Source organism: Malaclemys terrapin, chromosome 9 (assembly GCF_027887155.1).
Source record: "Malaclemys terrapin pileata isolate rMalTer1 chromosome 9, rMalTer1.hap1, whole genome shotgun sequence".
NCBI lineage: Eukaryota > Metazoa > Chordata > Testudines > Emydidae > Malaclemys > Malaclemys terrapin.
Window position 1 is genome coordinate 60807553 of NC_071513.1, and position 23246 is coordinate 60830798.

General features: G+C 42.7%; 1 protein-coding gene across 1 annotated transcript in view; it reads right to left on the reverse strand.

The window, feature by feature from the left end:
- Positions 1 to 2173: 2173 nt before the first annotated feature.
- The window catches only part of MAP6D1 (MAP6 domain containing 1), a 32284-nt gene continuing 11211 nt past the window's right edge, over positions 2174 to 23246 (reverse strand). Inside the window, exons 2-3 of the mRNA XM_054039561.1 lie at positions 10016 to 10133; positions 2174 to 4461 (exon numbers count right to left, since the gene is read on the reverse strand). Coding sequence (XP_053895536.1) covers positions 4384 to 4461; positions 10016 to 10133 — 196 coding nt within the window. The 3' untranslated portion in view covers positions 2174 to 4383. The remainder of the gene's footprint in view (positions 4462 to 10015; positions 10134 to 23246) is intronic.

Consider the following 23246-nt stretch of genomic DNA (forward strand, 5'->3'; position numbering starts at 1 on the left):
AATCCTGAAGAGTTGGCAACCCTAGGGAGTGGAGGGGTGGAACATTTGTCAGTGTTTGATTTAAGCGTGTACGCACTTTAGGGACATTGAGCCAGATTGAGCCCTCCTGCAGAAATAGCCCTAGGAGAGGACACGAGAGAGAAAAAAGCCATGAGGATCTAGTCATGGACTTTCCCACACATAGTTCCATCGGGAGAGGGGAGCGGAGGCTGTTCAGGGTTCTTCTCCTAGTGGCATGAGCCACACACACGCACCTCAGCCCCAAACTCTGCAGGTCCTGAGTACTTCCCTGACTAGGGATTCTGGTGCCTCTCCTCTGCTCTCTGGTTGAATTCTCCCCTCTCTCTCCAGATCACCTGCAGCTGTGCAGAGAGGAACAATATGGACCTTAAGATGGCTGACGTGAATGTGAATACTTGTGGCACCTTAGAGACTAACAAATTTATTAGAGCATAAGCTTTCGTGGACTACAGCCCACTTCTTCGGATGCATATAGAATGGAACATATATTGAGGAGATATATATATATACACACATACAGAGAGCATAAACAGGTGGGAGTTGTCTTACCAACTCTGAGAGGCCAATTAATTAAGAGAAAAAAAAAACAGGTTGGTCATTCAGTGACAGACCTGCGGGTGGCTATATTACAACAGAAAAACTTCAAAAACAGACTCCAACGAGAGACTGCTGAGCTAGAATTGATATGCAAACTAGACACAATCAACTCCGGTTTGAATAAGGACTGGGAATGGCTGAGCCATTACAAACATTGAATCTATCTCCCCTTGTAAGTATTCTCACACTTCTTATCACACTGTCTGTACTGGGCTAGCTTGATTATCACTTCAAAAGTTTTTTTTTTCTCTTAATTAATTGGCCTCTCAGAGTTGGTAAGACAACTCCCACCTGTTTATGCTCTCTGTATGTGTGTATATATATCTCCTCAATATATGTTCCATTCTATATGCATCCGAAGAAGTGGGCTGTAGTCCACGAAAGCTTATGCTCTAATAAATTTGTTAGTCTCTAAGGTGCCACAAGTACTCCTGTTCTTCTTTTTGCGGATACAGACTAACACGGCTGCTACTCTGAAACCTGTGAATGTGAATGTGGTCTCTCATAGCAAGTTGGTGAGACTTTCACCTCTCTCCTTTTTCAAAGAAACTTGATACATAAGATGTAAAGGTTGCATAGTTAAAAGAAGTCAAGAAATGCAGAAGTGATGTTCCTACTGCATGTGGACTTGGCCTTGCTGTACATATGCGGTATTTTTAGAACTGTGTTAAATATCTGCAATAAACTAGTATCCATAGCCAATGTAGGCAGATTAACAGACATCAGGGGATCTTAACTTCTGCATCTTCTGACTTTGAACTCTGCATCTGCAACATTTGCATTAACAAAACTAATTTTCAAGGTAATCAAAACTGGCAAAAAAAAATTAAACTTATTACTATTCCCATAGTGTTTGAACTGCCGAGTATTCCAGTGCTCATTCACCAGTAAATATTGTGAGGTATAAAGTATCTAAAGCAACTGAATTACATGGGAACATGTTACCTGAATATAATTGAACTTGAGTCTGAACTAACCAGGGTGTTTTTTTTTAAACAAATATACAATCATCTGATCAATTTTTAGCTCAATGCAGTTACAAAAAGGGCAGAGAACTAAGTCTGAATATTGCTTACTAGAAATTGTAACTTTTGTCCTTAGTGCTACTTCAGTGAGGTTGCTCTTGGGTGACTTGTAAAGTGATGATTTTGTTCCCACTGCCCATGTAAGTTGTGATGGCTTTTTTTTTTCTTTCTTTCTTTTCCCCTTGAGGATTTCTGAGGGGTTCTGATGATGTGGTGCAGGATTTTTTTTAATCTTTCCCAGTCTGATAAACTGCAGCATCCAAAGACAATGATAACATCGACTGAGTGATTCCACCTCTCTCAACCAGTCTAATACTCAGTGTCGTTGTTCTAGGAAGGCAGCTCAGTTCTATTATTTTGGACTTCTCTCTTTGTTTTGAGTGATTTAGGAGACAGCCTAGTGTGACTGTCTTCTGGACCAGTGTGTGTCTAAATACACAGCTACACAAAAATAGTTACAGATCTTTTTGTTGAAGGTCAATGTGCAATGCTATGTTTTACATCAAAATTAAGATTAGAAAAAGAACCAGTAGCCAAAATACATTTTATTAAATTAACTTTCAGTCCATTTGATAAAATACAAGCTTCATGTATTACCAGTTTGTTTACAACTGTTTTGTAGAAATATAGTAAATTAAGAAAAGAAACTGAGTAGGCAGTATGTGTTGGGTTTTTTTGCTAATAGTAAAATCCAAGAGTGAAATTAACTGAACTGTTGAAACTGAACTGTTAAAAACTTTATAAACAGATTAATCAAGCAGATTATACATTTTTTTGCCTTAGAAACATTTAACATGCAAAACATTTAGTGCAGTTTGGAATATTTCAATCAGTTTCCAGAAAAAATTATTATTCTCTCTCTTCTCCCCCCACCCCAATAAATAAATAAATAAATTATATATAATATCGATTTTTTTCTGCAAGTACTGATGTTAAATACTGCAAATTCATCAGACAATAAGTCCCAACATAAAATCTGAAGAGTGCAAGAAATTTCATCCCCCATCCCAAAGAAACCCACATTAATGGGCATATTAGCTTTACTCATGGTTGAGTCTTAGTGGCTCAATCGTACCAGTTTTAATGGAAGTGGCTCCCTTAAATCCCTATATAATGCATTGTACCTTCTAGGTAAATTTCAAATATAGTCCACCAGCCCCCAGTTCAAGAATCGCTTTTACGGAGATGACTGGCAATGTGAGTGTGTTTGTATAGTCCAAAGGATCATTAAACCAGCCTTTGACTTGAGCTGGGAAAAGGTTAAGAGAAAATTTCTGTAACTTCCCATTTTATCAAAGTCACTTTCATTACAGATGAATGAATAACTGATTACTGTTCAAGTTTGAGGGTAACAATTCCTTTCATTCTAATAGACAAATTTCTAACACACAAACTATAACTTTTTTCTCTGTGACATTTTCAGAAGAAAATTAGGAAAAATGTTAAATTAGAAATAGATGAATTATATTGCATAAACCCGTTAGATAAAAACTCTAAGTTTATCACAATCTTGATGAACGAGCAATAGGAAATGGTTTATTAAAACAGAATGAGTAAAAGTTAAATCCACATCAGTTATCTTTTAAAAAAGGTAATCTTTAGAATAATTAAATTTAAAATGGTCCATCTTTAAAAATGAAGGTATGACTTACATTCTACTTTTTTTTAAAATAGAGTATCCATGTAACATTCATCTCTGGTTATTTTTAGCACTAGCATTACCAATATACAGGCAATAATTCAAGATTTTCAAGGCAATATATTTTTCATCTTGCATAAGCAAAGAGTTAACATTTAATAAAAGTCTAAGTATATCCTTTTATTAAAGAATCTTCAGATTCCATTATGCAAAATCCATGTACGCTATATACATACACCTTAAGCATGACCATTACAATTTACATCCATAAACATTTTAGTTTCTGGCCCATACAATCCACAGTAGTTATCTGAGCTGACCTAGTGAGTTTGCTGTCAGCCAAGAGCCAAGTTGAGGCGTTGTTTGACAGGACTTTCTTGATTCTCTCTCATGCTATTGTTGTTTATTCTTCAGAAATTCAAACTCCACCTAAGGTGGCTTTCCAACTTTGAAATATTCAGCTTTCAGCCATGAAGCCCCAGTGACTTTTTGTCTGATTTTCTTTTAAAAAGAGTATCATCATGCCAAAAGACTTCTAAAACACCACTGAAATCAATGCCAGTCACGGATGCTACACCATTTGGTGTAGTATTTCAATGTATGTGTGAGATGCTTGCTTGTTTATTTCAAACTTTAAAAAAAAAAAAAAAAAAAAAAAGTTCAAAAGTCAGCTTGGGTCATTCACCAGCTCTTTCACTGACCTACTGTAGACAGGTCTGTTAGATAGCACTGTCTTTAGTTATTTCCATTTGTGATTCCCCCCCCCCCCCCCTTCGTCCCCCCAATGCAGCTAAGTGTAGTGGCATTATCTGCAATACTGTCTTTGCTGCCCAAAGTCAATCTCTTAATGTGATACCAGCTGGCATAGTAATGAGCCTGGTTCTACAAAAACTAGGTCATCCCTTGCAGTCTGTTTTGCCAGTTCCAAATCAAGTGCTTTGCGATTTGTGTATTCACAGATATTATGCATATATCATTACTCACTGTAGCTGCTTTTGATATTGTCTCTTTGATCTTAACACCCTGCATGAAAGTTGCATAGCAGGACATTTTTACAAACAACCCACATTTAAGCTGCCTGAACGTGAACTGGATCCAAGTTCACACGTTGAGGATACGGGAAGGAGCCTGGAAAACCGCAGAAGGGTTGGGGGAAAACTTGGTCTTCGCTTCTGGAATCTAAAGGGGGAAATAATATGCATTAGCACCACTTCTGGGTACAGTAATCATGTGGGTTCTTGGCCCAAATGTCTCTGGTCTCCTCTCCACTGTAAAATAAAACACGTCGGAGGACGGTGTCATACAATAGTCCCCTGACACAGGTTGGTCTGGAACTGTAGATGAGACTGAACCATTTTTATAGCACAGTTCCAGGGCACTGTAAAAAATCCGTTCAATCAGATCCACACTGCAAGACCAGAACAGTTTGGATGGGCTGCTTCGTTGTAACTGGGTCCTTCAACACAGTTAAAGGTTAAGGTGCAGGTAGGACTGGAGGTGCTGTCTACAATAGCAAGACAAGCATGTTTGAGTGATTCTTGCTGGCAGGTTGCTAATGGATTCCCAGTCAATGTGCACAGAGTGAACTGCTGACCCTTTCACAAATCCTTGCTAACATTTGTTTCACACAAACATAAAGGCAAAGACACCACGGGACTAGTGATTGATTAAAGTAAGAGACTGGAGGAGAGATCTGCATGGTGCAAAGTCTGAACTGCTTGGAGGACACGAACAAGAAACCTCTCTAAAAATGTCTGAGCTCAGTGCTTTATGGAATAGCAAGTGTACTGTATGTATTGCAATCTGGGCACATACATGCAGCATTCAGGAAGAAAAGTTAACTATACTGAATATTCTGTATGCTCTTCAAGTAGGGACTGTGAGAGAGATGGCAGAGATGACTCCAGAGCAAAATTCCTATTGACTTCAATGGAGCCAGGATTTCACCCTAAGTGTAGCACTGTGGTGAACAAATGGTACCTACTGACGCAGGGTAGCTAAAGAGCCTGTCTCTTAGCATAATAAGAGACTAACTGAATTTAAATGGAATTGTCTTTACTTGTGTCTTCTGCCCAGGCTTCAGAAGATAGTTATGCTTGAGGCCAGCTATGTAAGTTTTGTTTGGTCCTAATTACTCTAACAGTACTGCTGGAGGAGTGAGGAAGAGGAGCAAGGCCATAAGAACAGGACATGGAAAAAAGGAAATTAGCTATTGATCTGTTTTTTTTCCCCCCGCATTCCTCTGGGGATGAGTCTTAAATGTTGGTGAACAGAATAATATCACAAACAAAGCCACTGTGGAGATCAACAGCTGGAAAACCCTAGCTAAATCCTACGTACAGGTTATTGTAAAACAACTTGTGGAACTCATTGCTAGGAGATATTGTGAAGGTCAAAAGTATAACTGGGTTCAAAAAGGAGCTAGACAAGTTCATGGAGGATAGGGCCATCAATGATTTAGTTGGGGTTGGTCCTGTTTTGAGCAGGGGATTGGACTAGATGAACTCCTGAGGTCTCTTCCAACCCTAATCTTCTCTGATTCTATAACTGTTAGCCAAGATGGTCAGGGATGCAACCCCATTCTCTGGGTGTCCCTAAGCCTCTGACTGCCAGAAGCTGGGACTGGATGATGGGATGAATCACTCAATAATTGCCCTGTTCTGTTAATTCTTTCTGAAGCATCTGGCACAAGCCAGTAGACTAGATGTACCCATTGGTTTGACCCCATATGGCTGTTACCGAATCACACACGTGTAACCAAGCCGGGGCTTGGGCAAAAGGAAAAGCCTGAATGGTTTTTAAAGCTCTACTATGGCTGAGTAAACACGAGTGACTTCAAAATGTATCTTCACTCTGTCTGATCTAGCTGTTTCCAAGCAGCATCTTCATGCCAACCTATTGCTTTCCTCACAGTAATGCTGTTTGCTTTGCTGGGTATGATAGAAAAGCCTCTGTACTCTGCTGTTCTGGGAGACAGGGCCATTACTGCCAATATTTTGTGCCTTTGGTGGTTTCTCTCTATGCATATGTGTTTCAGATTTTATCTTTGCCTCAGATCAATAACTGAAGTTATTGATGCTGACTTCCCCTCTACCTGGGGGTGCTCACCCCCCCCCGTCCCAGGCCCTGCCCCCACTCCTCCCCTTCCTCTAAGCCCCCAGCCTGTCCCACCTTTTCCCGTCCCCGCTCTGCCCTTGACCCTGTTCCTGCTCCACCCTCGACCCCATCCTCGCTCTGCCCCTTTCCCCAAGGCCCCACCCTCACCCCTTCTCCACCCCTTTCCCCAAGTGTGCCCCAGCCCCGCTCCTCCCCCTCCTTCCCAGCGCCTCCTGCATGCTGTGGAACAGCTCATTGCAGGAGGCGCTGGGGAGGGGGGAGAGGGAGTTGATCAGCGTAGCCGCGGCGGGCGAGAGGCACTGGGGGAGAGGGAAGTTGACTGCCGGTGGGTATTAAGCACCCACTAATTTTTTTCCTGGAGCACCCATGCAGTTGGCGCCTATGACTGGAGTAAGTGCTGTTTTGAGTCTGTAACTGGTCTCTTCCACGGCAGCCCGTGGCATCCATAGGTCACGTGGAAGCACTGGAAGTTCTTTTTTGTTTCACTGCAACATTTTGGTCAGCTCTGTGCTCTGTTTGAGTATTATAACCTATGCTTGCAGGCAGGGAGATTCTAAGTGGTCTTTTCCCCCCTCTACAATCCTGCTGTCTCTGTCCATCTCTTTCCTCTTTCAGCAGGCCCAGAATTCTCCAGTTTAGCAACTTATGACCCTTTATCTTTGCATTCCATAAGAATGTCAACTCTTGTAATAATGTCTGGTGAGGATCACACAAGCTGTGGCCAAAGTTTAATATTCAAACACACCATGAGTTTTAACTCTGGTTTATGAAAGGCTCAAACAAGGCAAACTACTCTAATATTCATTTGGAGAGTTCTTTGTGGATTCCACATCCACTTGTTTTTGCTCTTCTTTAATCTCTTTGAGTCCTACTGCTGATACCACATCCCAGACATTGCTTCTCCCTTCCAAAAAAAGTTTGGCTGTATTGAAACACTTTGTACTTTGCTGAGAACAGGACTGACGCTAACACAACTTTATTTGACATTTTAGGCTGAGATCTTTTCAAGCCTGCTCAACTTCCCATGAAATGTTTTGGGAGTTGGTAAATTGTTTCAGCTTCAATCGGGTTCTCAGCAAAGCACAAGGTAGTCTAATTCAGCAAGGATCGGGATATGGAATCAGCTAATTAGTGGAAACTGGAAGTCCAAATCCTCCAGGTGGCTTTGAAAATCTTAGCCTTCGTATTGTGCACTGTTCTCTTCTCTTCTCTCTTGCTAGGGAAAATCAACAGTCTGTGGTGCTCAGCCGTAATGCTTTCTTCTCTTTTCCCCTCAATCATTGATAGCACAGCCCCTTGTGATGACAGTGCTTCCTGTGGTACCATGTGCCTGCTATTCTGACAGATTCTGTAGTCCAGGCTCCTTGTACTCCCATGTCCAATTTGACCTAAATTCTGCTGAAATGCCTGTTCATTCTGCAGCACCCCAGTGCAACAGACTGGAGATTCAGTGGCAGCTTCAAGTAAGTTTTTAAAGGGCTGGAGGCTGCTCTTGAATTAAATATGAAAATGAATAATGCAAGCAGTACCGTGTCCCTGGTGTGGACTTGATATTAAATTCAATTTTATGCTGTTCCTACATTTGTCATTTTCAATGTGCTACAGAATTTTGTACTGCAAACATATAACTGCACTGCAGGGATTGTCTGAAGCAAGCTGGAAGTTTAGCGGCTCAGAAAGGAGAAGGAGAAGGCAATTTGCGATTAAAGGATAAGCACATTAGCTGTATGTTCCTGTTAAAGTAATCCGCAGTGAAATGGTTAAGTGTTGACATTTAAATTGCCCCCATTTGATTTCTAAGTTCACATCCCCTGGAGATGAATGGGACAGTCACCACCAGGGAGACCCCACTGCAGTTATTTAATTGGGTTCACAGTTGGAAGGCTTTCTTTGCAATGATTAGGGCTAGAAACAAATGTATTTATTTACTTTTAATCAAAGTTGGAGAGCAATTCTGTGGCCAGGGCTGGATTCTGCAACGTTGCACAGCCATTTCTTCACCTAGCTTCCCAAATTACCCTTCTTCAAATGGCAGAAAGGGAGAGAGAGCCGTACAGAGATCTGCTTGGGTCCACTTTGTGTTTAAGATGATCAGATGTCACCGTGCCAGGGGACTCAGCAGAAGAGCAGACATAGATGTAAGCCCTGCCGCACTGCTTCGTGGCACCCCTACCACCTCTGCCAGGTTTAGATTTCTCTACATGCTGTTGCTGTATGGCCAGTGTCTCAAGTTTATGGCCAATGCTGGTTGTATTTGAATGCGACAGCAATGGATGAAATATGGATCTAGGCCTCCTACAGAAATAAAACACAGAGCAGATTTTTGAAGTTGAAATTTCTTTTTCCAAGCTCCTTGGCTTTTAATTCTAGTTCTAGTTGTTGGGGCTTCTCTAAGCTCAAGGCTTCGTGGAGGGAGGACTTTTTGGTGAACAGGAAAAAAGTAACTTCATCTTCTCCCATCTGTGAGATGGAAGGGATTCCAGCCTTAAAATGTATCATTTTAATACGTCTGCATCACTGGTCCTTCCCATTTTGCCGCACCACAGAAACCAGAGGAAACCTTCCTATACCCCTCAGAGCAAACGGGAGAGAGGGAAGTTGACGGCATGGGTTTGCCTTGCAGCAGTGTTGAGGCTGTCTTGCTGGTTAGACCATGTCCACCTACTGTTCAAGGTCGATGGTGCAGCTTGTGGCCAGCTTTGCAGCTTCAGCATTGCAGAAGGCTGCAGGGTAGGGTATTGCTCACATGTAATCCGTTCTCAGTTGGTGGGATGCTGTTTGCCTTGCACATTTAAGGAGAGACTTAGGAAAAGTCCCGAACAGAGAGAGAATATTTACTTGTAGGTTTTTCAGCATCCCTTGGAATTGCTTTGTCGGCAAGGAAGCTTAAGCTTGTTATATAGCATAGTACAGTGCCTTATAAACAGGATGAAAACGCTCAGGGAATCTAACACTTCTAGGATCCCAGCTTCTATGCATATTTACTCCCTGCTTAGAACAGGTATCTTGATATTGCTGGAGACTGAAGTCTCTATCTCTGTCGATAGATGCTCAGTTCTATTTATTTATTTATTTATTTGGTGGTGGCCCCAGTGGCCACAGTCACTCTCATGCATACCTACAAACATAGGTTTGTGCACACAATGCAGTGTTAATGTTAGGGTTGAGATTTTAAATGCACAAATCAGGAGGTTCAAAGTTAGAGGTGCGTCACAGCAACCCCTAACATTAACAGATAACACAATTAACATCATTATTAGCATAATTTGACCACACTGCACATGTACAGATGGTATTAAATTGATTGTATACAGTAACACAATACTTCGGACCAAGAAGATGTCTCAGTCAAGATTACTGTGGGAACCATAATTTTGAACTTCCTGACTCCTATGTAGTTTAAAATCTTGTCCTTAGCATTGAATTAAAAGTTATGAAGACCCTCTGCTAGGTATCTCTGAAAACAAGAGGTGACTGATGTGTATTGAGGGAAGAGCATTTGCTCAAGTCATGGTTTCATTTCTAACCACAATGCATTGGTAATATGTAAGGGGTATGGAATTTTCTTTGGGGTCTCTTCAAAAGGCCTCCAGGGTTTGTAAAAAAGTATAATTACCTTAAAATCTGCCCTGTAGCTAGTCTCTTGCACAAAATGATCTTCTGGAATAATGAAGCCTTGCTTTGTCTTTATGGGCTTTGACGGCTTGGCTCCAGTCCATGGACGATACTCCTGCCTGAAACGAGTTGGTAAAAACAAAAGGACCCAGAATACAGAATTAATGCAGTGTTCAGACAGCAGGCACCTCTGCTCAGTGTGAGAGCAAATAAATACAAAAGGCAAGTTTGGGAACTGCTTGCTTATAATTAGGGTGACCAGATGTCTCAAAATTAGGGGCTTTGTCTTATATAAGACTCCCCTCTGTCCTGATTTTTCACACTTGCTATCTGGTCACCCTACTTATAATTTCCAACACAGTTAAATCAAACCAGCCTGCTAAGTCCATTTTTACTCCAACACCTAATAAAAGTAGACTCTCAAGCCAGCTCTGCATGCTGTATTCCTTAGAAAGCTGATGCTCAATGAAGGGTATAAAACAGCCTAGACGGACTAGCTCTGACTGCACTAGTTTCATCCTGCACCTACTTGCTGGAGTTTTCATGCTCCCTTTTAGAGCTGCTTGCTGATTTCCTCCTGGACAAAAAATTGTTTTTCATGCCCTGAGCATCTTGATTCTAGACCTCAGCCCCATGGCGTTTCACTTGCTTTCAGTGAATGATTTTCTTAATGTTTCTTTATCTGGTTTTACCCCTCTTGGCTGCAGTCACATCTGCCAGTGTGCAGTGTTCTACCTACTCATGTGTCAGAGCTGCACTTCCTCTTTGCCCCATTATGGACTATCTGATGATTCAGCTGATATTTTCATGTGGCTGAGAGGTTGGAAAGCTCGGCTCATTAAGACTGAAGGAGAGGAAGGAAGAGATTGTGTGAGCCTGGAGTATGGCTGTGTTTGGTAAGATGGGTGCAGAGGCTGCCCTACCTTGCTTGCAGTGATCAAAAGTGGCTATCAGTGTCTGGCTTATCCAGTAACTTGGCCCTCCACCTTGGTCCTCTGCACCTTTGTCACAGGGTTAACGAGTGCTCTCAGGCCATTCTGGAGGCTGCAGAAGTAGCCAAATGTGTCTGCTTATTTGGGATAGGATTAAGGGAGTCTGCTGTGTGTCCCCTGCTGTAATAATGGGAGATCGCTGGCCTGTCCCAATTGTGCGTCTAACTGTGGAAAGGCAGCTAACGGTTTATAGGTGATTGGAACACTACATAACAATGAACAGTGATGGGAAAAGGTATGAACACGGACACAGACTGAATTAGCCCAAACAAAAAGGGCTACTGATATAACTCATGGACTGTGCTGAGATTGTGCCTGGTAAACAAAGGAGTGGGAAACTGGAAATCAGTGGACCAAAAATTGGCGGGTCATAAATTAAGCCTGATTGGTGAATAAAATAATGTGAGGATGGACTATTCTGCTCATCACCCCTTGCCTTGTGTGTCCTGATCAATACATTGCCAAAGTTGGGCATGGATTTTTTAGTGGTTTTTGCCATAATATTAAGCAGGCCAAGATGTCTGTACTCAAAACCTTGAGCCTTGCTGAACTATTTAAAGTTGTACAATGACATGGTCAAGGACTCTCTGGGCCCATTTATTCTATCAAAATCAATACAACAGTCATAAGCAAAAATTATGCTAACTGCTACTGCAGCAAAGGCTACAGTTCAGAGTCTTAAGCTGTGTCTGGACTTGGAGAATAGACTGTGTTTTAGCAGGGAGCCTAGGTCTGATCACAACCAGCCAACTCTTTTTTTTTCAACATGACTGCCCTTTTGATATTAGTTGGGAAGTGCTGTTTAACATACTGATAGTTAAAATACATTGCTAAAACTTTGTCTAGATTAGGATTTAAAGGTGTGTTTTTAGAACGTGTAGATTTATCTTGCTCAGCTAAGCATATGATTAAAATATAAACTGCCTGGTCTACACTAGACTTTTAAATCTAGACAGTCTTAAAACACTGCATGTTTTCCTAATCTCAGCATGCTATAAACCTCTAGGGCCCAAGATACTTCAGTGCTTTATTATCCTACATTTCATTGCCTGGCAGTTATTCAGATGAGGTAACTCTGCAATGAGTTCTTAAGTCTGTTCAGGACCAGCAGTGGGTCTCATTCAATAGAGGATCCTGAGGTATACAACTCCCTCCCAGGGAAGGCATACCTAGGTCTGTGGAATCTCTGTTTCCAAACCCTGCTTGAGTGTCCACACTGTCTTGTAAACTTAAGCTTCCAATTGCTGGACCCATGTCTCACAGCCGTGCTAATGCATCCATGCTGCACTACACAGACCTTCTGACTTGGGTACAGACTCAAGCTCTGACCAACCCCCCTAGTAAGGTCCTAGGACCCGAGTCCTGAGTGCATGCTGACCTGAGTCAGACTGATTTGTGTGTGGATGAAACTGGGGCTTGGGCTCAAACCTGAGTCAGAGCCCGAGTTTAGTGTGCACTGCATATGTCATCTATTTCAACTGGTCTGGTCTTGATGACTGGATTTGGGGCTTTTGCCTTGTTTTAGCACCTATTACCCACTCCACCTCTTTTCCACAGCCTTAACACCAGTTACCTAACAGGACTGCCCTGGTGGCAGATATTTCGATGATATCTGGCTGTGTGTTTGGGATGGCCTGTTCTCCTATAAGGGTATGTCTACACTACCCGCTGGATCGGCGGGCAGTGATCGATCCAGCAGGGATCGATTTATTGCGTCTAGTCTACACACGATAAATTGATCCCCGAGCACTCTCCCGTTGACTCCTGTACTCCACCACCATGAGAGGCGCAGGTGGAGTCGACGGGGGAGCGGCAGCAGTCGACTCACCGTGGTGAAGACACCACGGTAAGTCGATCTAAGTACGTCGACTTCAGCTACGTTATTCACATAGCTGAAATTGCGTAACTTAGATCGATTTTCCCCCCGCCCCCAGTGTAGACCAGGCCTTAGACTGTTGTTGGTCTGTATTTGGTGCTTTGTTACCTCTGGAGAGATCCCCTATAGAAGGCTTAAATATGTATCGTAAACAAATGCTATTAGCCAAGAACAGCCAGAACAAAACAGAACTTTCCCTAGGGAATCTCAAACATTTGTGAATGGCTAGCTGAATTCAAGCTCTGTACAGCTTTGTAGCCAGAGGGGAGGACATACTGGGCAAAGTACCAACGGGATCTTACTTAACCATTAATTATGTCACAATAGTTTCCAAGTACTTGAACCTGTTGTCTCACATAAGGCTGACTTGCCTTAAGGATACAGACTGCATTGATTCTTAACCTATCTATCCTAATGATGGCCCTATGCCATTACACCATAGAAGAGAAAAGGGGCTCAGTGTATTCCCAGCTTTGAATAAGTATCTGAGACTCCTCTTTCCAGGATCGAGTTTGTCTCATTACTTTATAATAAATCATCTGCTGATTTGGCATCTCTGAAGAAGTATGGCTTTGCATGGTGGTATCCTCAGTTTGGCTGGAAACCAAATAACTTGCCGCTCAGTCTGTACACCTAAGCCAATGTGATGGTATCTGGGCAACATTCTGTTTTCATCCATCAAATCAGAAAGGTGAGCAAAAAAATAGAATAACTATCCCATGCCTGGCGCTTTTCTATTGCTCAGACACTTATCGGACTCCAGAGGGGTTTTCCTCTGTAATTAGAATGAGGATTTTCAGACTATGTCCTTTGCTCACATTGGTGGGAAAGGTCTTCATGAGACCTGGGTGAACCTCTCTCTTACAGGTCCAACTGGCTTTAAGATGGCCCAGTCCCAAACAGTGGTTGATCCAAAAATTCCCTCCCTCATTCCCTCCCTGGCTGCCTTTTAAAGTAAATTCTGTCTGACTTTCAGCTTCCAGGACATACATTTGTTACTAGTTGTGCAGCCTAGGGGTAAACATGATGAGAAACAAACGTTTGTGTGCTAGCGATTACTGTCCTGTCAGTCAATGCAGGTTAAAATACAACTAAACATGCACTCTGATTAGAAGAACTGAGAGACTAAGTAAAAATATTGTTTCTATCTTTTCTCAGTTTATTTACCTTGTGCGATTGATAAAGCTATGTGTGGGTTGTTTTTTTCCTGTGATTGTACTTATGGGTTTTCCCCAGAGGAACAGGAAAAAGAAATACATTTTTAAAAATAGGCAAATGTGGATATAAAAAGACACCAATTAGCAGGGTGCTTTGCGTGAGCAGCTGTTGTACCTTTGTAATTTATTTTTTGCATTAGGTTAGATTTCAAGATGGCAGTGTCCTATTTGAAACCAAGCTGAGTGCAATGCTTTAACAGCCCACCTACTGACAGGCCCAGCTGCACGAAACGCATGTGATCAGTCTGTTTCAGTGACTGGAAATGTTCCGCTACAGTATATAAAAGAACAAGGCAAGTGCTAGGAAAGCACCATATCTAGAAAATAAAATAATAGTTTTGCCTGATGCAGGGCCGGCTCCAGGCACAATGAAGGAAGCAGGTGCCTGGGGCAGCACTCCGTATGTTACTGGGGTGGCACGTCCTGGTCTGCAGTGGCAATTTGGTGGCAGGTCCTTCGGTCTCGCTCTTCTTCGGCGGCACTTCGGCAGCAACTCAATCGCTCCACTTCTAGTCCTCGGCGGCACTTCGACAGCAGGTCAATCGCTCCGCTTTCGGCGGCGGCTCAATCAACTTTTTCTTTTTTTTTCACCACTTGGGGTGGCAAAAAAGCTGGAGCTGGCCCTGGCTTGATGATGAATGTGGAACAAATAGAGGAGAGTTGCTGAGGAGTTTTCATTTACTCCTGCTCTTTAAATCTGAATCTTTTGCTTCAGTGCTAAGAAAATAAAAGTTAATTTGCACTGCTTGCCTGTCTGTTCTTTCCCATCCATGTCTCTCCACTATGCAGCCACCTGTTATACCAGTCAGCTAAACAGGAAATAGAAGCTTGTGTAGTGACAATGATAAACTGGTTCCCCTGTACCGCAAAATAATTGGTTTCACTGTACTCACAAAAGAGTAGCTCATGTCTAGGCTTGGAAAGATTAGATTTTATTGGTAAATGTCATTAAATGTAGATTTCACTGTATGCACACAAACCAATGAAAAAATATTTCCATAGATGATGATAAAAATTTACAGAACGGCAAAGTAAAAAAAATGCTGCTTTGGAACTTATTAGCATTTCATTTGAGGGTATTTACCTTGTATATTTTGATATGTGATGTTGACAATTTATATTTTAATGGTTATAAAGCTTTAACTTTTAGACTCAACATCTACTGTTATTAAATATTTGTCTGACACCCACATAATTTGCCACAACTGTGAATATTTAAATCAGATAAAACTCAGAAAAAAATTCTTAAAACCCATAATGTCACAAAATTGCTAAATCAATAAAAATAAAAAATGCTTAGGAAAAAAACCCATGGATATTATACATCAAAACTATAAAAAATAAAAATCAAATTCTGTCAAGCCTATTCTTGTCTCATTGGTAATCAGGGCCGGCTCCAGGCACCAGCCGACCAAGCACGTGCTTGGGGCGGCACCTTGTAAGGGGCGGCCAATCTTGGGGTGGCAGGGGGCGCTCGGGGTTTTTTTTTGGTTCGGCAGGGCGGCGCTTGAGGTTTTTTTGTTGTTGTTTTTGTTTCGGCCGGGCGGCGCTCGGGGGGGTGGGTTGTTTTTGTTTCGGCGGTGCAGCACTCGGGGGTGGGGGTGTTTCGGCGGCGTGGCGCTCGGGGGCGCTGTTTCAGTGGCGTGGCGCTCGGGGGGAGGTGTTTCAGCAGAGCGGCGCAGTGCTGGGTGTGTGTGTTTTGGCAGTGCAACGCTGGGGGGGTGTTTCGGCGGCGCGGCACTCAGGAGGGGTGTTTCAGGGGGGCGGTGCTCTTTTTTTTTTTTTTTTTTTTTGCTTGGGGCGGCAAAAAAGTTAGAGCCGGCCCTGCATCTAATTATCTGAGCTATCCTGTGGTAGAACTACCTGATCTAGCATGAATGATTGCAAATCCAGACCAGGGTTTCCTCAAGCAAAGTTTGATTGACACACTCAAGAGAGCAGAAATCTACTGGCTAAGCCACTGCAATATGACAGTTGACATACACTCTCTGCAGCCTCTAGTCTGTTGGTTTTTTTTCCTAAATTAAACTGGAAACACTGACCTCCTGGTAGGTGATCTCTTGTGATCCGTAGGGATATTATTAATAGTCATGTTTATTACAGTAGTGCCGGGGACCCAACTCATTGTGCTTGGCACTGCACCATCACAGACTAGTAGACAGTCCCTGCCCCAAGAGTTTACAATTGAAATAGACACACCACACAAAGGGTAGGGGAATGGGTATAACATACAGTGCATGCTCAGCTCCCAGCTAGGATTAGAGCTGGTTGGAAAAAAGGAAGGACATTTTGCAAACACTTTTTGAAGCACCCTTCCCTTTCCTTTCCTTTTTTAAATACATTTGAAAATTGTTGAACTGCTTTAGTTAGGCTCTACAAGGAGGATGGCCATTAAATGGTTACTTGGCCATCTGCTTTTGAAAGGAGGTAGTGAAAGCAGTCCCTGTATTGTGTGTGTGCTCTCCAAGTTAGGCTGATTCTGTGTTATCACTTCACTCTTTTGTGTTTAACCCCCCAGCATACACTCAGAATCCCTGATAGTGGGCCATGGCAAACAAGCCATTCACAAATACCAAAATAATGGTCGCACCATCTAATTTTGCTGAGTGCAGCATTCTGCATAAAGTGCAGCTCATCACCTATAGACTCTGAAATGTATTTTCTAATAAAGTGTCAACCTTTCTGGGGCTACTACCAGCCAGACCTGCAAAGTAAACACCGGTGACAGCAATAATGGGGGAGGCAGGAAGCAGTGTCAGAGACAGTAACTTAAGCACAGATCCTCATTTAGGTGCCCAACTTCCATTGATTTCAATGGGAATTAGGCACCTAAATACCTCTGATGATCTGGGCCTTAGAATTGAAGCAGCTTTAACATCAGTAGTTTTATTCTCTGTTGTTTTGGAATAAGGGTGAGGTATTCAGAGCTCTATAAATGGAAATGACCCAAAACCATATTTGTAGGCTTTGCTAAAAACTTGTGTTTAGAGATAGAAAACTGGCTCTTAAGTTGATGGAGGCATTTCAAATAATTGGATTCACCTGTATAATGTAACAGCCTCCCTGCCATTCCTTGACATCTGAATTGCTGTCAGGAAGTGAAATTAAGGGTTGTTCCACAAAGGAGTTTCAGGAGACCAGTCTGGTGTTTTTCCAAATGGTTATCCAACAGGTGTTCTGGACAGATTGTAGATCGCGGGGCCGGCTCCAGGCACCAGCCCTCCAAGCATGTGATTGGGGCGGCGCTCACCCGGGGAGAGCGGGGCCGCGGCCGGGCGTGCCGCCCTCCCCCGGCGCTCTGGCCGGCCGGGGAGAGCGGGACCGCGGGCGGGCTCACCGCCCTTCCCCCGGCGCTCTGGCCGGCCGGGGAGAGCGGGGCCGCGGCCGGGCTCGCCGCCCTCCCATGCCGCGCTCCCCACGGGGGGCGGCAGGAGGCTTTTTTGCCTGGGGCGGCAAAAAAGCCAGAGCCAGCCCTGGTAGATCTGTCACAATTATCCCTCCATTCATCCTTTAATTTGGTTAGCACAAATTGTGGGAAGGGAATCTGCAAGACTCATCTAGTACTGTCATGATGTGTTAGTACATGAGGTGCCTGTGGAGGGAGCCCTGAATACATTTTGAAGGGGTGAAAGGCCCTCTATGGACTAAGGCCTACATCCAGGGAGGAAACCTCAAATAGAATCCTTCTGTTCTGGGACAGACGGACCTCGCTCTGGTGATTGAAAGGGCAATAAGATAGGCTAGCGGAGAGGGATCTAGAGTATATAATGTAAATAGAAACTGTTGTGGTTACATAAGGCTTGGTGTGAATTCCAATTTTAAGCCTGATTAGAAATATTTCAATAAACTGGTTAGTGCGTACCACTGCCACCTACTGGATAGAACAAGCACAGCTTGAGTCATAGGACTATGGTGCTAACACCTAGTAGACCTTTTATAGCTCGTGTGAAAGGGGTGGTTGCTTTTGGAAAAAGGGATTTGAGTTTTTCCCCTATTACTGTCATGAAGTTCTGATGGGGGGTGGAAGATGGAGTGATGAGTGAAATCATCTCTGCATTGGTATTTCAATATTTGGCTTAGATTAGGTCCTCTTACTTATCTGGTCCAAACCCTTCCATATCCAGTAGAACAATATATGCTGTCAGAATGGCTCTATGTGTAGGCAAGATTGGCCATTAATGCTGCTAGGAAGCAGGCTGTCTGTAGCCCACAAAGAAGTGGTATTATTAGTAGCTAGTTTCACTGTGTCCTGGGCAGTTTTGGAAGTCAGCTGTCACCAAGGCTAAGCTGTCACCTTTCTCACCTGGCAAATCCCATTTCACTTAACCTGGCCTGCTGGCAGAAGGAATAACAGGACTCAGCCAGGGCATAATTCTAACAGGGATTTGGAGCTGTGTCATACTGGAAATTCAGTGCTGCGTGTTGGACTTGGAATGATTTGAGAACCGAGTAAGGAAGAGATGACCGTTATGAAGCCAAATGAAAACTCAATAACCCCCACATTTAGGGATTTCCCAGGATGAGAACCTGCCAACTTCTATACCTGCTGCATAGCTCATCATCCCTTCTTGTCTTCGTGAGCAGTGTGTTTAGTGGCCATGCAACAGAATTTTTAACACTAGCTGACACAGCAAAGTCACCCTGGGAAGTGGCTGCATACCAGTGCACTTTTAGTAAACAGTCTGCAAGATTTCACCATATGTTTTTGAAATAATAAACAGGCTTTATCTGTGAGATACATAGGAAGGTTCTACCATTTGCTCTAAATGTAGGGTATCACGGAATTTCTTTATCATGTATAATAATCCACTGAAATACTATGTTAGATATTTATAATTACACATCTGCTTTTAGACACAGTGCCAATATCTGTATTTTAATCCTCTACTGTATGTACTGCCTGAAGGTTTACAAACTGATGCTGTGAAAACTATATGTCAAGTCTATTTTTGTTTTCACTCTTTTTGGGAGCAGAGCATTTTTAATATTACTGCTGGTTTAAAAAAAAGTAAATACAAAACGTTGAAATATTTTATGCATGGATTCTATTATTGTAATGTTGGGGTTGTCTTTTTTTAACATTGCTTTTCTGTAGCATCTGAAGCATAGATTTGACACATTACATTCCTATTACACCATTCACAGTTTACATTTGTTTTCAGTAGTATGCCAGGTACACTGTTCTTGTTTCACTGGTTACTTGGCATGAATAATTTACCAGTGTCATTCACAAATGTCGCATTAAAATTAGCATTGCTCAACTAAGGAACAAAGAGAAAAGATCATACCAGATGGGAGAATGTGACACTCTCAAATAGTTGAAATATGTCTGTTCTCTTCTGCATAGGATCTTACCCTGCCTCATCAATGTAATATCTGAGTGCCTTCCAGCAGAGCATTAAGTGACATGATTAGCATCTGTCACCTGTGGTTCATTCTCTCTCATCTTCTCCCCAGAGGAAGAATTGTGTAGGGGGTTCATGTACACACTGGTCTGTGTTTATATTAGCAACAGCAGGTTAAAGAAGTGCGCCTTGCACTTGGAGTGGAAGACGGCGAGGTCTGTGATGGTCCTTCATGTCTGGTGGGGGGAGTTAATTCCACAGTCTCAAACTGGTCCCTGAGAGAGCTCTATTTTCTGCTCAGATGAGCTTTGCCTTATGGTATAAATAGGAAATTCCATTGTGCCTGAGCAGCACAGCTGCGACCATGGTCTTCACCCTGGAGCTTAGGTGATCTTTGTGATATGCTGGCTTCAGGCCATTGAGCATCTTGAAGATAAGGACCAAGATCTTCCGCTCTGTGGAGAGCAGAGGATGGGATTGATGTGCTGGCAGTAGCTTGCGTTGCTTAGGAGACGTGCTGCAACATTCTGTACTAGTTGGCATTTCCTAAAGGCTGACGGTTTCACGTCCAGGTACACTGCATTGCTACAGTACAGACAGGAGGTGGACAAAGGCATGTATAACTGAGGTCAGGTTGTTGTCTGTTAGGATTGGATGCAGTCTCCTAGCCCATTGGTGATGATAGAAAATGTTACTCCTTGATGCTGCTGAAATCCAGGAGCACTCCTAAATTATAGACTTGCTAACATGCTCTCCTATCAAGGCTAATTCAAATACCTGTAAAATTCAAAGGGACTTGCCAAAATCTCTCTTAATTACACACACAAAAACCTATGTTAAAAGAACATTACTAAGATTGCAAAGTTGAACACTCAAAAGTTCGAGTGGGACTGTATGACAAAGTTGCTTGTGATGATGGGGGCAGGGCTCAGAAGCCTAGGGCTCACTTCTGGTTTATGTCTTATGTTCCTAAAAGCTCATGCTTCAGGGTTTTAGCTGGCTGCCTGTCGGGGTCTAGGATGACCAGACAGCAAGTGTGAAAAATTGGGACAGGTGGTGGGAGGTAATAGGACCCTATATAAGAAAAAGCCCCAAATATCAGAACTGTCCCTATAAAATTGGGACATCTGGTCACCCTACCGGGGTCAGAAAGGGATGTCCCTCCCACCACACGCTATATACCCAGGAAGTGTTTTTTAAATCTTCTTCCTCTGAAGCATCAGGCTGGACATAGGACATTGGGTGGAGTGGGCCAGTACTCTGAAGTGGCACCAAGCATTCTCTCTCTCAGGTGCTTGATTGGCTGGTTCTTGTTCACATAGTCAGGATCTAACTGATCATCCTATGTGGGGTTGACCTGGAATATTTCCCTAGGACAGATTGGCAGTGACCTTAGGGTTTTTTTGCCGCCTTCTGCAGAATGGAGTACAGGTCATTTGCCAGGATTATCTGGCTATAGCTCACTTAATCACTTACCTGCCTTTGTGGGGGGCTCAGGCACTGATATACCTCGGTCCCTCCTGTTCTCTCCCTGGGGCACATAATAGTCTAGTCTCCTGTGGGCTGTAACACGGGTCTCATTTTGGCTGTTGGGTTTAATGTGCGGCTACTGGGTGGTGTGGGTTGCCTGTGATATACAGGAGATCGGGGTAGTCAACAGGCAGACCGTGGGCCAAATCTGGAACCCCAGGTGCTTTTGAATGGACCCCGAAAGCTTTTTATTTACTTATTATTATTGTTTTTTATTGTTTTCTCTGGAGTCTGGTCCTTGACTGTACCCTGACCAAGAAATATGGACCTTGACAAAAAATAATTGACTAGGCTGGACTAGACTTACATAAATCCCAGGACCCTGCCTCATTCAGTGCAAAGGATGGATGGTGCTCACTTAATGAATAGCTATTCAGTATTTTGTTTTTGGCTCATTGTTCAATGTGTGGCCCTAGACCTTATTTATTGCACACTATTCAAACCCTGCTCTGATGACTCAAGTATTAATTCCCTCATAGACTTTTCTATGGCACTCATCACTATTGTAACATCACAAACATTAATTTATTTATTTTCATAACACCCCTTTGAGGTGAGGGGAGGATTATCCCCATTTTACAGATGGTGAACTGAGGCACAGAGAGATTAAAAGTGTCCACTAATTTTGAGTGCCCAATCTGTGACATCTAGGATGTGATTTTTCAGAGTATTATATAGCCCTTTGTATGTTCAAAGCAGAGCTCCCAGTTATTTCAGTTGCATCTCTTGAGTGCTCCGAACTTCCACAAATCAGTTCCCAGGGTCTCAAGTCTCAAGAAAATGAGGAACACACAATTAATGACCACTTATGAAAAGTTTGGTTTAAGTGACTTGCCCAACATCACATAGGAATTCTGTGGCAGAAGCAGGGAAAGAATCCAGTTCTCCAGCGCATCATCATTCAACTGCCTTAACTATGAGACCCTCTTTTCTCTTCCTGAAATCCCCTGCCTCCCTCAGTGTATACCTTCCAAATGCTGCAACAAATGAGATGAGGTCCTACAGACAACTGTCCACTTCACTACACAACCCTGATGCGTCCGCAAAACAGGTCCTTCCAGTGCACTGAAAGAGGCAGGTATCCTGTGGAAAAAACAGTATGTATGTGACAATGTAACACTGGTCTACAGTTTTTGAGAAGTCGTCTGCTTCAGAGATAAAATGTGCTATTTATTATGTATTTTGATGTGCTGAATTCAAATATGACAATTAAAACAACTGATTGGCTTCTGTTTCTAAGATATTTAAGTTTTTACATTTTATGTCTATGTATATTGTGTAGATAGTAGAGTTTTAATCATAAAATGTAAACCTAGGTCTTTTCATGTGTTTATGGTTGCTTTACATGATAATATTTCACCTGTCCTGTTTATGTAACACTTTAAAAATCAGCAAAGAGGTTATATAAATCAAATTTAGTATGAAACAAAAGGCAAAAAACTATTCTGTACATAGTTTAGTCCTATTCAGTGTCTACTCGGCGCTTCTTGGCTTGTCTCTTGTATTCATTAAATGGAGCATTTCTTGTAACTGTCCAGCAATAGTCTGCAAGCATTGATGGGCTCCATTTGCCCTGATAGCGTTTCTCCATTGTTGCAATGTCCTGGTGAAATCGCTCGCCGTGCTCGTCACTCACTGCTCTGCAGTTCGGTGGAAAAAAAATCTAGATGACAATGCAAAAAATGTATCTTTAGTGACATGTTGCAACCCAGGCTTTTGTATGCCTTGAGAAGGTTTTCCACCAACAACCTGTAGTTGTCTGCCTTGTTGTTTCCGAGAAAATTTATTGCCACTAACTGGAAGGCTTTCCATGCCGTCTTTTCCTTGCCACGCAGTGCATGGTCAAATGCATCATCTCAAAGAAGTTCACGAATATGAGGACCGACAAAGACACCTTCCTTTATCTTAGCTTCACTTAACCTTGGAAATTTTCCACGGAGGTACTTGGAAGCTGCTTGTGTTTTGTCAATGGCCTTGACAAAGTTCTTCATCAGACCCAGCTTGATGTGTAAGGGTGGTAACAAAATCTTCCTTGATTCAACAAGTGGTGGATGCTGAACACTTTTCCTCCCAGGCTCCAATGACTGTTGGAGTGGCCAATCTTTCTTGATGTAGTGGGAATCTCTTGCATGACTATCCCATTCGCAGAGAAAACAGCAGTACTTTGTGTATCCAGTCTGCAGACCAAGCAAGAGAGCAACAACCTTCAAATTGCCACAAAGCTGCCACTGATGTTGGTCCTAGTTTATGCAGCTCAAAAGTTGTTTCATGT